Below are 15,106 nucleotides of genomic sequence, written 5' to 3'. Positions count from 1 at the left end.
ATTGTACAAAGACACGTCACAGAATCTGAGGGGGAAAATCATAGAGATACAAATGAGGGATGATGCCTAATGAGTCAATCCAGGAAAGAATGTTCTTCATGGCGGTAACATCTATTTCTATGACAAACTTAGTCCCCACTGACCCTTACTTATTTGTCTATGAATTTAAAGAGTAAGGTCCCTAGGTAAAGTGCTTTCCCAGTTGCTAGATTTAAATCTAAAAAGTAGAATTTACCCCTTAAGAAAAATGTAAGCTCAGTGTTAAAGTTTGTTTTTAGGTCAAATGTGTTGGATTTACAGTTGTTGCTTTTCTAACAACATAACGACAGTGAAGAAAAGTAAAATTATCATGTTAGTAAATCCAAGGATTCTGCCTCAGTGATGTGGATAACTGTTCTTAGGCAAAGCACAAAACTCTGTGTTAAATTTGAAGCATCTTGTAATGTAGCTTCCTTTTCTTTATTCCCATACGTCTCAAAAATGAGTGGAATCAAGAAACTTCAGAATCTTCTATTTTCTGTCATTTTGTGCCCACATAATCCATTAAAAATCCAAATTGTAAAATGGTTCACTTTTCATTCTAAAGAAGGTGAAATCAAAATTCCTTTGGACAGAAAAAAAAATTTAAGTTACACTGATTTTTTTCCCCCTTTATAATCACATTGGATAATGAAGATTAGAAACTGCAAATACCTTGTCTTTATTTTAATCTAAAATATATATGCTATATCACTGCTGATTCTTAGATTAGAATCACTACCTTTAATAATCCTTACATTGAATACAAAATATATAAATATACAACTATTTGAGAAAATATTACTTTTTTTGTGAGACAAGGAAAAATGTGATCAAAGAAAATATGTTTTACATCGTAATGTCCAACTTGCATGAGCATATTTCACCTTGGGAACTCATCAGTCATGTGTCCTCAAAATTCTGTTTAGTCTATTTAGACTATCCCTTCAAGAACAGACAAAATAAAAAAGAAACAAATTAAAAATGAAAGCACCCTACTCAGGAATCTGGGAATGCCTTCATGATCAACTCATAGGGAGGTGGGGGCGGTGGTGAAAAGCCAGCTCGAAGACTGTTACTGGACCAGTGGAAATCAGGACGGCTCAGGCTACGAGTAGTGTCGATGGTGGAAGAGGTACTGGAAGAAGGAAGCGTCATCAGCTGACTGTCAGTTTCCACAGGAAGTGGTGGACTTTGCAGAAATGGGTGGAAAGTTGAAGCTCTGAAGCTTGATTTTCTTGGAAAAGAATTTCCTTGTTCCAGGGAAGCTTGTCGCTGGAAAGTGAGACTGGCCAGGCTGAGGTTGCTTCGACGTTCACAGCCACTGTGGCGGTAAAAGCCAGTCCTGTTTAGGCCGTGAGTGTAAGAAGACCTAGACCGCCGACTTGAACTCCACTGTGAGATGCGGGCACTGGCTCTTCTTCGAGACAGACATACAAGCAGAGCCCAGATAAATCCTCCAATGACAAGCCCAATTGCCATGGACACTGTGAAGGATATTATAAGCTCATCTGAAACAAACAAACAAAAACAAACAAACAAAAAATAGGTAATTTGATTTGTAAATAGGGACTCAACTGAAAACACAGGGCAGAGTACAAAAAGTAACTATGACATGAAACACATGATTCATTTAAATAGTTTTTAAGTTAGGGAAATAGAAGATGGTACTAGGTGGATGTGAATAAATAGAAAGTGTTTGTTTCCATTTATTTAAACAAAAAGACATAAAATAGTATTTTCAGCTGTAGCACTCCATGTTGCTTACATTATTTTATTAATTTTAAGAAATCAGTAATAAAAATAGTCTCAGTTTTTTAAAAAGGCCACTATTTGGCTTATAAAATTTTTATAAGGTTGCAAATGTAGTCCAGAAATTATTTTGATATGAGTTACTGTAGTAACTAATGTGCCAAAAATGATAAAGAATTTCGTAATCATATTGACTGTGTATTTTCCTTTGTCTCTGCTCATCAAACTAACTGATGTCTCCCACCTGCGGGCTTCATGATGTCTCACTTCCTGTGCTCATTCTGAGACAGGAAGTGCTGGGGCAGAACCACCTGGTGGGCTGACTGATTTATGTTAGATTTCCTGAAATTCTCGACTGTCACATATTTCTGACTCATTGATGGCATGACCTATGCAGACTACTGGCCTCTTTCTTGGTCCCCAAGTTCTAGTTCATGCTGCTGTCATGCCCTTGTTTTGATAATAAAATTCCTGTCCTCTGAATTTCCACAGAATCTCTGCTCTACATTAGTATCCTTCAATTCACTGAACTTGTATTTGTTCAGATTTCCTGTTCTGGTGAGGGAGATCTATTTTGAGTACTTGGATAGAGATCCATTTTGAGTATTTGGATAGAGACTCAAGATCCATTTTGAGTATTGCCTTTTGGATAGAGACTCCTAAATTTCATTAACAAAAATTGGTTACTGTTAAATAGAGGGGTAAGCTATCTTATCTGATTATCTAAGGATTCTGTATTGAGAGAGTCATGACTAGAAATTAGCTAATTGGAGTGTTGAGACGGGGTAATAAACAAACAAAACAAGGAGGGGCTGAAAATGCTTTGAAGTTCCTCCCATGAAGAGGTAGAATCTGTTTCCCTACCCTGTGAATCTGGGCTGGCTTCATGACTTGCTTTCACCAATGGAATGTTATGGAAATGATTCTGTGCAAGTCTGAGCCTCCAGAGGCCTTTCAGCTCCCACCACTCTACTCTTGGGAATCCTGCAATTGTTAGCATATGTACAAATCTAAGCAGGCCTGTTGGTTGGTGAGAGATATATGGCTCAGTTAACCCTATTGCCCCGTCCAAGAGCCTGGTAATTTTCAAACATGAAAGGGATCACCTAGATAATTCAGATGCTACTCAACACCAAAACTGAGTGTGACACATGAGCAAAAATCAACAGAAAACCCATTAAGCTGATCCTGGCCCAAACTGCCAACCCACAGAATTGTGAACTAAAATAAATGATCATTTTAAGTCACTGTGTTTTGAGATGAATTATTACACAACAAGAGCTAATTGATTCAGGATTCCCAACTCATCTCTATCTCTAACATGTTGTGTGATTTTTAGGTAATTTGTTTAGACTCATTGATTTTTATTATTTTAAACGGAGTTATTTTATGATTGCCATGGTGTTTTTTTTTTTCCAGTTTATTGTTGTAATCTATGACAATATATAGAAAATCTATAATCCAGAAAAAAAAAAAAAGCCAATGTTAATAGGTACCTAAGAATAATTATTACTTCTTAATTTTAGCATATATTTAGTATATTTCCACCTTTTATTTTCACATTTATCTCCTATTGAAAGACTATATTTTTGGGTTTTGCTTTCACAGTTATCTCTACAAATGTTTATATCAAAGTCTTCTAAGACAATTTTTTATATCAAATCTAAACAGTACATTTTCATAATAGGAAGATGACTGCTGAATTACAAGATGATTTAGGAAAAATTTGTTAGACCCAGTATTGTTCTTACAAAATGTGTCTCACAAAAATAATATTGAGTCATGTCCATAACATTCAATCTCTTGAGATAAGGATTTCATTGAGTTAGGCTCTATCTGGCAAAAGCAAATAAAGTCAAAACATGAAATTAGCCTTTTTAGTAATACAGTAAAATTCCAGATTAATTTCTAACTATCAGTGCCTCAAATATTTGGAACCTAAAAGAGAAGTTACAGGAATTCAGGATTGCCAAGGCATTGGCAGCAATGTAAATCAGAATTTCCTGACATTTCCTCCAAAAAAGAATAGAGAACAACAAAATTCACAAATAAAACTATACAAAAATCCTTGCCTTCAACATAATTAGAAGACAAAGAACATGCAATTTCAAGTTACCTAAAAAATGAACAGATTAAACACAGATACAGATACCAATACATTTTCTCCCAGGCTTCTACCACAAGCTTTCATGGAGAGGGAAGGCAATTCTGGAAAAACTGAAAATAATGAAAAGGTAGTCTGGTTCCTGAGCACACTTACTATAGGAAAGGCACTTTCAAGTACATATGGGAAACAATGAGGAGGCAGTCTTAGAAGCAATCCCTCCCTGAGGAAGAAGAGGGTAAAGAATCTAGTACCAAAAGATCACATCTCTCATATGATTCCATTTACATGAAATGTCCAGAACAGACAGAACTATGGAGATAGAAAGTAAATTAATGATTGTCTAGGACTAAGGGAGAGGTAGGAGGGAATGGGACTCACTGCTACGGGAACCAGATTTCTTTTTGAAGGACAGAATGTTCTCAGATTAGATTGTAGTGAAGGTCACGCAACTCTGTGACGATAATAAAGACCATTTCATTGTACCCTTTAAGTGGGTGAATTATAGGACATGTGGATTATATCTCAATAAAGCTATTTAAAAACAAGAAAGAAAGAAAAGGAGAGGTGTTTTTCGGAAGTCACACAATGAAGGAGAAAAGAGGGACGAGCAAGGGGGAAATTTAGGATCCTTCAAGACAGAAGAAAATTAAAAACAGTCAAATAACTCTCAATCCCACTTCCACGTCCACACTCTAAAAATAAAAATCAACCAGTACAAACACCATACTTTGTCATACTGAGGAAAGGAGAAATCTAGAATGATTCCCAGGATTCTGGTGTGGGCAGCCAAGGGAGAATTCCAGATTTGATAGCCTGTTATGAACAAAAATACTTGGGAAATTGTGGTAAAGCAATATTATGTATTCTGTAGTCATACTTCCCTGAATCAACAGCCTCCGCAGGAGAATTTTGAATATCAATCACTTCAGATATCGATAGAATCAGAGATACGGGGTTTTGGCTAAAACAAACTCAAAAATGCCTTGGCTCAAACTTCTTATTGTCTTGATATTGAAAGAATCTAAGGTTTGTGTGGTATAACTAACATTTGATTTATTTTGATAATTGAAGACTGACCACTAGCACTGGTCAGGGGACTATTGCTTTCACTCATGTGGGACATAAACCGAGAAGACAGATACTCAGGTTCCCAAAGTATATGCCCTTGCTTTTGTGGATAAGCTTATGTAACCACTAGGGCCTGACTGAGGAACCTAAATATCTCAGGATATAAGCAGGTGTAGTAAATGAGACCAAAGAGATACATTCACTTTATTTCAACTAAGTGGAGATGAAAACCAGGATCTCGAAGCAGATTCAGTTACCCAACAAAAGTATTTGAAGGTTCCAAGAGCTCCTGTACATGGTCTCAATGTATCTATTTCCCCTTTAAACCTTCCTATAACTGTCTCTTCTGACAAATGTTCCCAGTGGTTTATCTATCGTAATAAATAACATCAGGTTCAAATTCAGGAAAATAATTAGAAACTTAAAAAGTATAGGATCAAAAGAAAATAAGTTCTTGTCTATTAAAGTGATTGAGAAAACTAACAAAGACAACCAAAATACATGGAGTCAGACGTACATTTATGTGCCAGATGACTGTTTGATTTCCAAAATATTGTTCTGATATAAGAAAACAAGGGTCATTTCCGAACTCCAGTAGACGAGTTGTTAAAGAATATGTTCCACCACCAAAAGATTCTTAAATGACAAATTTTTGTGACACTAAAACTAGAATTATATTCCCAGGAGAATAAATAAATAGATTTTAAATGATTATTCTCTATGGCCTGATAATATCTCTATCTGACACTGTAAATCTAGTGTCTGTGCCCAACATTTAGGGAAATGGCAAGCAGAATAGAAAATTATGACTCAAAATATATGATTATGATAAATAAAATCATATTATACAGATGTCTGAAAAGGATTAAATTATAAATTTTAAATGTATGTGGGAATTATGAGAATAATATATACACATTAATAATAAATTTTGAATGAATATAAAATAAGGTAAGAAAGAGTTACAGATGTTACAAAATTACATAGAAAAAAATATTATAGTGCCTTGGATATGGATTTGCTTAATCTTTGTTGTTCAATTGAGTGCACATGCCATGAAAATGACATCCCTATCCATAAATTCAGTTAAATATCTATTTTAGAAATAATTGCACTAATTCTTATGTCCTTGTTACATGTGCAGAATGTTTTAATAGTTACAAATGATAATAACATAAGACTCTCTCTAGGACTTCCTGAAAAATATGGTAAAAAGCTTATCTATCTTGTTAAGCTCCCTTAAATACAAACTGCAAAAATAAGTGTGGAAATGCAGAAAAGCAACAAGAAAGAAAGGTCAAGAGTCACAGTTATAATAGCCTGCTCCAAAGTGGTCTTCCATAGGATTCTTTTTGTTTAAAGGGAATGATTTTTCTGACCCAAACTGTAGAATCCAGAAAAAAACATGTAATAAACACAACGTCTATTGGCTATACAGCTTTAAATTTTCACATGTAGAATTCAATTCTGGTCGACTTCTGACAATAAATTTCAGGAGCCTTTCTTAAAAACCTACTACTATAAAAGCAAATGTACCTGAAAAAATACATTTGTTCAGATATTCTTTTTTTGAGGACAGTTTGTCTTATTTCTCAACAATCTTAGGGAAAGAAAAATGAGCCATAAGTTTATTTCGTATAATTACAGTATAATGCAACTAATGAGAAGAAACAATTGCTTTTTAAAAATGCAGCTATTCCTTGGAAGGCAAAAGAAATAAACTCTAAAATCAGTAAAGTATGGCATATAAATTAGGTATTGTTATCCTAACTTGTAACATGTATCGATACAACTCACAAGGGCCTGACGGCCCGTAAGTCCCCAATGAGCGATGACGATTATTATAATGCTTGCACAACTTACCCACGTCGTTTGGTCTACCTTGGCCTAATGACAACAGTCACTGTACTACCTTCCAATTCTGAGATTCTAATATTGAATCTGGGTTTTAGTAAAGCTACTCAATACCTCAAATTCTTTCTATCAGTATTAAAATTTAGTAGAGGTCACCATCTAGTGGCCTTCAGTTGAACTGTTCCAATATCTGAAAAGTGATTTTTTGACAACAGAACGTTCACAAAATCCTTTGTAATTTTAAGAATCATAAACTTAGCTATGACCCAAGCAGGCTATGCTGTCCCTGGTGCCCTACAATATAAAGGAGAATGGTTCTGGCAATAAGATGTAGGCAAAAGGTTTTTAGAGAGAATAATATTTAGGGCAAAGAAAACTTCATTAATTCCAAGAATTTAAACAAAGAGTAAGTATTTTCTATGTGTAATTCATCTGCCAGAAAATCCCAATGTGTTCCATTTTCACAATACCTGTATATCCAGAATTCAACTTCTTACTAACTACTCTGCCACCTCCCTGGTCCAAGTGACATCATCTTTGACCTGGAATATGGCCATGGCCTTCTCTCTGGTCTTCCTGTTTCTATCCTTGCAGGAAGATAGGATAGGAATCTATCCTATTCTCCCCGAATACACTCTATTCTCAATATAGTAGCCAGACTGAACCTTTGAAAATGTAATCTCAAATCGCATCACTTTTCTGTTCTAAACCCTCTGTTTCTTGAATAAAAGCAAACTCCTAAAGATGGCCTTAAAGTTCCAACATGAGCTGTTACTATTTATCTGCGCTCATTTCCACTGTCCTGCTGCTCAGTGAACTCTGTCTACACTGCCTTCTTTGCCAGTCCTTAAACACTCCAGACGTGCTCCTGACTTAGGGCCATGCACTAATTGTAACTTACTCCTGAAGTCCTTTCCCCAGCTACCTGTATGGATAATTTCAGGGTTTTGATCCTATGTCCACTGCCATGTGAAATGCACCTAAAACCACATTTAGAGGAAAATGTATAGCTCTAGATGCATGCATTTAAAAAGAAGAAAGTATGAAAAATCAGTGATTTAAGCTTCCGTATCAACAAGCTTGCAAAAGACAACTAAATAAAACATAAGTAGAATACAGTAAATAAGAGAACACAGAATTTTATGACAGATAAAAAGCGACACACAAAAATGAAAGAAAAAGTGAGAACCAAATGTGGTTTCCAAAAATAATAATAAAGATTGATAAACTACTGATTGGAATGACCATGAAGGGAAGGAGGAAAGGGGGTTGGGGGGCAGGAAAGCGAGAGAGAGAGAGAGAGAGAGAGAGAGAGAGAGAGAGAGAGAGAATGAATTACCACCCAATATCAAGAACAAAGAAGATAACACTAAAACAGATTATGTAGGCATTTGAAACATGAAAATAAAATTCCAAGTAAGCTTTTGCAGACTACACTTATACATTAAAATACTCTGTATACTAGAAGTAAATTATTGGGAAATGTAATTATGATATTATAATAGCATCATTAATCATAGACTAAATATACACTGAATTCTTTAAATACTTTTGTGTATTTGAACATTGTCATAGTAATATATTGGAAAAAACATATGAGAGAGTATTATGAATAACTTTAAGATAATATATTTGGAAATTTAATTCAAATTGGCAAATTCCTGGAAAACACAAATTACCCTAAATTATAGAAAAATCAATAGAATATTTGAGTAGTCCACTATTGTTAAAGAAATTGACTCTGTCATTTGAAACGTTCCTATTAAACATACTACTGATAATTACACTGTTGAATTTTTTCAAACATTTAGAAATAAACAAGGACTATCTTACACAAACTTTAGCAGATAATAGAAAACCAGGGAACCCTTCCCAGCCTGTTTTAGGAGACTTGCATGACATTGACATCAAAACCTGACAAGGCTGTTGCAAGACAAGACTGTTACAGGCAAATTTGTCTCATGAACATAGATGCAGAAGTTTAAGGTCAGGGACTTATTAAATGAGATAGCTTTCTAAGCTCCCCCCACCCCTACTGAGTCACAGTTTCTGAACATGGAGTCCAGTGAGAAATGAAATTTCAAGAGTCTCTCTGCATAATTCAGAGGCAGCACTTTTAAAGGCAAGCCTTTGCAGATACTTACTTTTCAAACTTTCCAGTTAACTGAAATAAGAGAAATAATTAGTAGGCAGTTAACATGCAATAATGCATAGATGTCCAAGAGTTTTCAAATACAAGTTAAAGATAGGCATTTGAAATACGCAGTATTTGCTTGGTGCTCAGGAAGCAGGAATCCAGAGACCATCATTGTGATGTATGTCCAGCCCATAAGCTCGCTCCCTCCTGACTCCTCTAGGAAAACCCTACCCCCATCTGCTAGGGTATCTCTAGGAGCCATGGTTATTCTGGAGGAAGACGAATCAGATTGTGAGACTTTAACAAAGGTTTTCTCTCCTTGACAGCACCTGACTCTCCAGCAAATCAATTCACAATTATTTTGGAGAGGATTAGTGTTGTTAGAAAAAGTCGCTGTTCAGAATTACTAACTGTATTGTTAAGTGTATACAATAGATGATAATCTTGAAAACTGATTGTTTACTGCAATCATGAGGCATTTTGAAAGAGACAAGAGTGTTTTATTTGTTACTGTTTGTTATTGTTTCAAAATGCTAAGAGCCTACAGGACTCAACAAGATATCTTTTTACCTGAAACAGTATTGGAAGGTATAAACTGCTGCCTATAAGTCATGTCTTAGTCAACTCAGGCTGCTGTAACAAAATACCATAGACTGGGTGACTTAAACAACAAACATTTATTTCTCACAGTTCTGGAGGCTAAAAAGTTCAAGACCAAGATGTCAGCATGGTCAGGTTCTGGGGAGAGCCTACCTTCTGGCTTGCAGATGACTACCTTCCCACCATGTCATCACATGGCCTTTCCTCTGTGCATGTGTGGAGAGGGAGAGGGGGCAAGGTCTGTCCCTCTTCCTATAAGGCCACTAATCCCATCAATGAGTGTCCCACCCTCCCTCATGACCTAATCTAAGCCTAATTACCTCCCAAAGGCCCCATCTCGAAACACAGTCACATTGCAGGTTCAAGCTTCAACATGTGACTGGGGAGTGGGAAACAGACATTCGGTCCATAACTCGTCAGGGTCAGAGGACGAGTTTTGGGAAAACAAGGAGAAAAGCTAAAAGTATGTGACCAGTAAAGTTTTTGGAGAAGAAACCATCATTCCATCCCTGCCTGTGATGAGCTACAGATCAATTTAGGGAATCCCAGAGAACTGGTGCTTGTTGGCAGCTTCTTTGAGTCCAGATGAGGAAGATGGCAAGCCCCCTGAGAAACCCTGGGTGCCTGAAGAGCAGAGAAGGAGTCAGGGTCGGGGTGGATGCTAGTACATCCAGGTCTAAGGCACCTGACACACTTTAGGAAGCTCCAATGTTAGGAAGCTCCCTCAGCTCCAGGTTATAGGAGAGCAGTCATGATTTTCTGAGGCAGATGGAAGAGCTAGTAGACCAGAGGGGCCTTAAAGAAAGCAAAAACCATGCTGTTAGCAAAATCTGCATAGACCACATAGCCTGATTTTTTTACAAGCCTTCAGCAGTGGAGGCAAGAAGGAAAAAGGGCAACGCCCCCACAGCAATGAGAAACGTTAGTATATGTCAGCAGGGGCCAGAACTTGACCAAGAACCAAAGGTCCTCTCCTTCCAGAACCCTGATAGTACATGATCCCTCCCCCCACACTCCATTTCCTTTCCAACCTTAGAGAAAAAGTCTTAGGGAAGAGGAAAGTGGGGAGACCTAATTTCATGAAATTGAGAACTATTGTGTTAAACGAGTTCGAACTTTTACATTGCCGATCAAAATTTTACACAAATCTTTCTCAAGCCATTCCCTTCTCTACAAACATGGCTTGTATGTATTTGTGCAGATTTGCTGATCACATTTCACCTGAACTCCCTGAAATGCTCGTTTTGCCTTATTTGTATCCTAGCACCTAACACATTGCCTATCATATAATGGGTAGCCAGTCAGTGCATCTGAGTAAACAAATGAACTGAATAGATAAATACACGAGTGAATGAGTTAGTGAGTGAATGAAGGAAAAATGAATGACTAAAATGTCTTTCCCGATTTGAATCTTATCTGACCTTCTAGGAACAGATTACAGCCCTCATTTTTTTTTTTTTTTTTTTCAAAGAAGGATTTAGGGACCATTTCTGGTCTAGTTTTGAAAATCCATAATATATTATCAATCATTGACATTTTACGATATGTTATCTTGTGTTATTCCATAACAATACAGGCACTTGTTTGCATATATATGGGCACATAATCTCCTCCCAGAGGGTAATCTTCTTGAGGACAGACGTTGTTGGAGAGGATTCATCGAGATGAACACGCAAGTTGCTGAGCCAATAATGCTAGCCAAAGACATACACAATGCTAACCAAAAGAGAAAACCCACGTGGTAAGGCAGGACGTATAGCCACAGCTACCATGTGTCTTCTTTAGGACTCTAAGGACCAAAAGGGTAATCAAGTTTAAGGATACTTCTCTATTTCACAGCAGGGTGCAGCAAACTCACAGGTTATGTTTCCTGCTGCTTTCATGGGGAATGTTTACAGTGAAGGGAAATGCATGAAAGACAGCAAAAGATACAAGGTGGTCTTCAGTTGTGTTGTCACTCCCAAGCAGATTTTGCTGCCCACCCTTGCCCGAATTACTTTAATGCTGGCAAGTTTAGTACGTTTTCATGGGTGATTACTATGAAAATGCTAGCCATCATGATTGGTAATAACCTGCTATCACTACCTTAATTTTTAGCATTCAGTAAAGTAAACCAAGAGAATTATATTTGGAGAACAACATTTTATGCAGCTTAAGTATGTTAAGTTTGGGAAAATGATACAATTCAATATATAAGTTTTATTTTTCTAAGCTAGTCTTTAATTCTCTGAATTCAAAGTGCCAAGCAGACAATTGATTTTGGAAGCAATAGACAATGCATTGCACTACACTTCACAAGATTTTCAAAATAATATGTTTGGGAAGTCAGTGATCAAAATAGATATCAATTTAGATACAAATAAAAAATAAAAATAAAAAGATGGACATTTATATTTTAGAAAATTTTATATATGTTTACATTTTTGCATTTTACACTGAATATTTTTCACTTCAGAAGAAATAATGTGACTTTTCAGATGTTTTTCCCAATCATCAAACATTGTATCTGCTCAGCACATTTGTGCTGGTTTTGTCAATGCTTGTCAATATAATGCTCCCCTTCCAGGTTTTCATTATTTTTATCTATTTTTCTGTTGTAGTCACATACTAAGACAAACAAACACGAGGAACTATCTTTGGAATGGTAACTTTGAATTCTTTCTCAAGAACGGATTTCCATATTAAAAATAAACCTATCAGTTTTAAGATTGGTAACTGGACTCCAATTAAACATTTGCTCTCACTGGATCAAGTTTATTTCGTGACTATCATCCCTGTTTTAGTGGATAATGATTTCCTTAAGTGAACCTGAAATTTAGCTTTTAATGGTCTGAAAAAAATAGATTTGGCTTTTGTAGCTGAATGTTTGCAATAAGAGTCACTTTACTTTTGAATACCTTTATATAGCTACTTATTTTTGTAATGATAAGTTTAGGGTAAACACACACTAGCTGTTTTTCAGCACGTGTGTAGCCCATTCACTTTCTCTGTAAATGAGGAAACTAAGAAGTATTGTAACCAGTATGTATAATTAGACATCTACAAGTCAAAACCTTACTATCTGTTGGTGTCTCCCTAGATTAATTTATTACCAAGCCATCCTTTTCGATATGCAAGCATAATTTATTTTCTTCTTCTTAATTTTGTTATATAATTAGATTAGAATGTTCACTAATATCTCTCCTTTTCAAACACGAAGCAAACATAAATGGTTGATGGTAAAAAAGAATTAATTCTTTTCATATAACTTTCTGTGATGGTGGATAAGTAGGTGAGGCTGTTAAAACAGTCCGCCAGGGCTGCTTCCTTTTCACCTCACGGTTCCCAGATGTCCCCTTGAATCACATCAGAAAGTCTGAAATAGTTCTCTCAGAGGATGAAAAACTTGTTCTGGACTAGTAAGTATGAATACTGATCTCTTCAAAAGCTCCATTTCTGGATGTAACGCAAATTGCCTTTATTTTTAAAAATTCCCTGAACCCCAGAGTACATGTCAGTGTCCTTCTTCCTTGTACCTTTAGCCTTGAACAACTGGTAATTTGGGCCTCCATCCTGCTGCCAATGCTTGACTAGTACCTCTGTCTGAATTCAGTCAAGAAGTCCTTTTGTGTTCTTTGTTTTTCGGCCCGTGATAGGCTTTCTTTGGATTGTTATATGTGATATTATCTCCACGCAACTTTCTCTATTACAGTTTTTTCCTCTAATTTCATGATATGATTCCTTATTTCATCTATGTTATCATACTCCTTAAGTATAGATTTGTCATTTAGATTCACTCAGGAAATTAAAGAGTATAACATTGACAATGTAAGTTCAAATAACCTCTATAGAAATTATTGGTTTCATTAAATAAAATACATCATCTATAACCTTAAAACAAACAAAACTTAATTTTCCAACAAAATTCACATTAACATATTCCAAAAAGCAATTACTTTCACCTTATTATTTCCTCATTTTTATTCTTATTATTATCTAATTATATCTTGTAACACCAGCCCACATCTGTATTTGTTGCCCAGATTCTTCTTGAGTGTCTTCATAGCCCACTTTAAAGACATTTTATGGGAATATATTTGTTATAATCAATCTATAAAAACACAGTTTACAGCAAACAAAATGTCTCAGAGATATCCAATCTTTTAGTAAATAATGCAGGCCATGTCTCTGCATCCTCATTTTACATTAAAAGCAGTTAAAGAAAATATCTTACCCCAAAAGTTTTCTGGCAATGAACTCCCTGAACTTGCTGTGTTATTAGCCATAATATCCACAAGAAATAGAAGAGAGAGAAGAAAAAAAGAAAGAAAGAAAGAAAAGCCAGTATATCCAAAAGAAGCACTTTGTTTCTATGTCTTTGTGGTTCAGCAGAAGAATACTAATTTTCACACAACCCCTCATATACGTGTGTTTGCATAAAAGGAAACAAGTGTATCATGTTTCCTGCTTTTATACTCAAATTAGCAACTGTTTTTCTTATCTTGGAATTCCACATGGTTCCTGAGACACAGAACAATTTCCTTCTCGTCATTTCCTCAGCTAAATTACAGAATACACTCCTCTTGGCAACGTCCAAACGGCTCTTGGGATAAGGGACTTTTTTCTCTTGTCCTTTCCCCATCTCCTACTGACATACAGAAGAACATTCCAAACTCTCAGCTACAGCATTTTGGGTTAAATTTGTGTAGGATAGAGAACTAGACTGCTTTCCAACGTTTGAAAATTCTATTTACATAGCAAGTTACGGAGCGGAAAAGCTCTTCAGAAATCCATCTTCTGTTCAAGTACAATTAATTTTGATACCTATTCTTTATAAATCTCAGTTACTCATTAAAATTCTTAACATGGCTCTTGCTCTATGTGGCACATTAGTTTAGAAATGTTACTTCCTTCATTTTATAAATATTTATCTAAAATGTAATTTATATTTAATTTTTTAAATTAAAATTGTTATTTAAACATGAAAACTAGAGTTTTGACAGTGAGGGAACCCATTAAAATCAAGTAGGAGAAACACAAAGGCAGACATTTGATTCTACAGAATTTTAAATGCTGTAGCATAGAGTACAATGGTCACAGGAATTTTTTCCTTATGGAGCGGTCTTAGAGCCGTGCTGACTTTGGTACTGTACATGAAAGTATGACAACAATTTTACTAAGCAGAGAGTAGGAAGCAAGGTAGAAAGCACAACATAAACAAAAGACAGGAATTATAATTATTCCCCGTGAGGATATTCCAGCCATGACGATAGGGTATGGAAAGTGTGGCTATAGGAAAGAATTATATGAGACTTTTCAGGAGATGTAGGTTAGTTAAAATTTCAAGTTTGTTTTTTTTTTTTTTTCTGCAAGATTTATTAGGTTAGACTCGATCTTCTGAGCATTGGGAAGTTATTGGAAGTAGGAGTAACTGTGCCAAAATACCCTTAATAACTACACTAAACTGTATTCAGAAATCTGGTTTCCTCAATCTGAATAACTCTAGCATTAACTCTTGTATAACTTGCATTCACTCTGTCATTAGAATTTAATTTAGCATGAAGCAGTAATCATCTTTGTCAAGGAACATA

General features: G+C 35.7%; 1 protein-coding gene across 1 annotated transcript; it reads right to left on the bottom strand.

The window, feature by feature from the left end:
* Positions 1–875: 875 nt before the first annotated feature.
* Positions 876–13,937, bottom strand: MYCT1 (MYC target 1). The gene is given in 3 exon segments (XM_019735403.2): positions 876–1,529; positions 13,750–13,852; positions 13,854–13,937. Coding segments are annotated over 3 exon segments (699 nt in total). The 3' UTR covers positions 876–1,017.
* Positions 13,938–15,106: the final 1,169 nt, after the last annotated feature.

This window comes from Rhinolophus sinicus, linkage group LG05, assembly GCF_036562045.2.
Source record: "Rhinolophus sinicus isolate RSC01 linkage group LG05, ASM3656204v1, whole genome shotgun sequence".
NCBI classification, from domain to species: domain Eukaryota; kingdom Metazoa; phylum Chordata; class Mammalia; order Chiroptera; family Rhinolophidae; genus Rhinolophus; species Rhinolophus sinicus.
The sequence above is the reverse complement of the archived record's forward strand: the minus strand, read 5'-3'. Positions and strand labels throughout refer to the sequence as shown.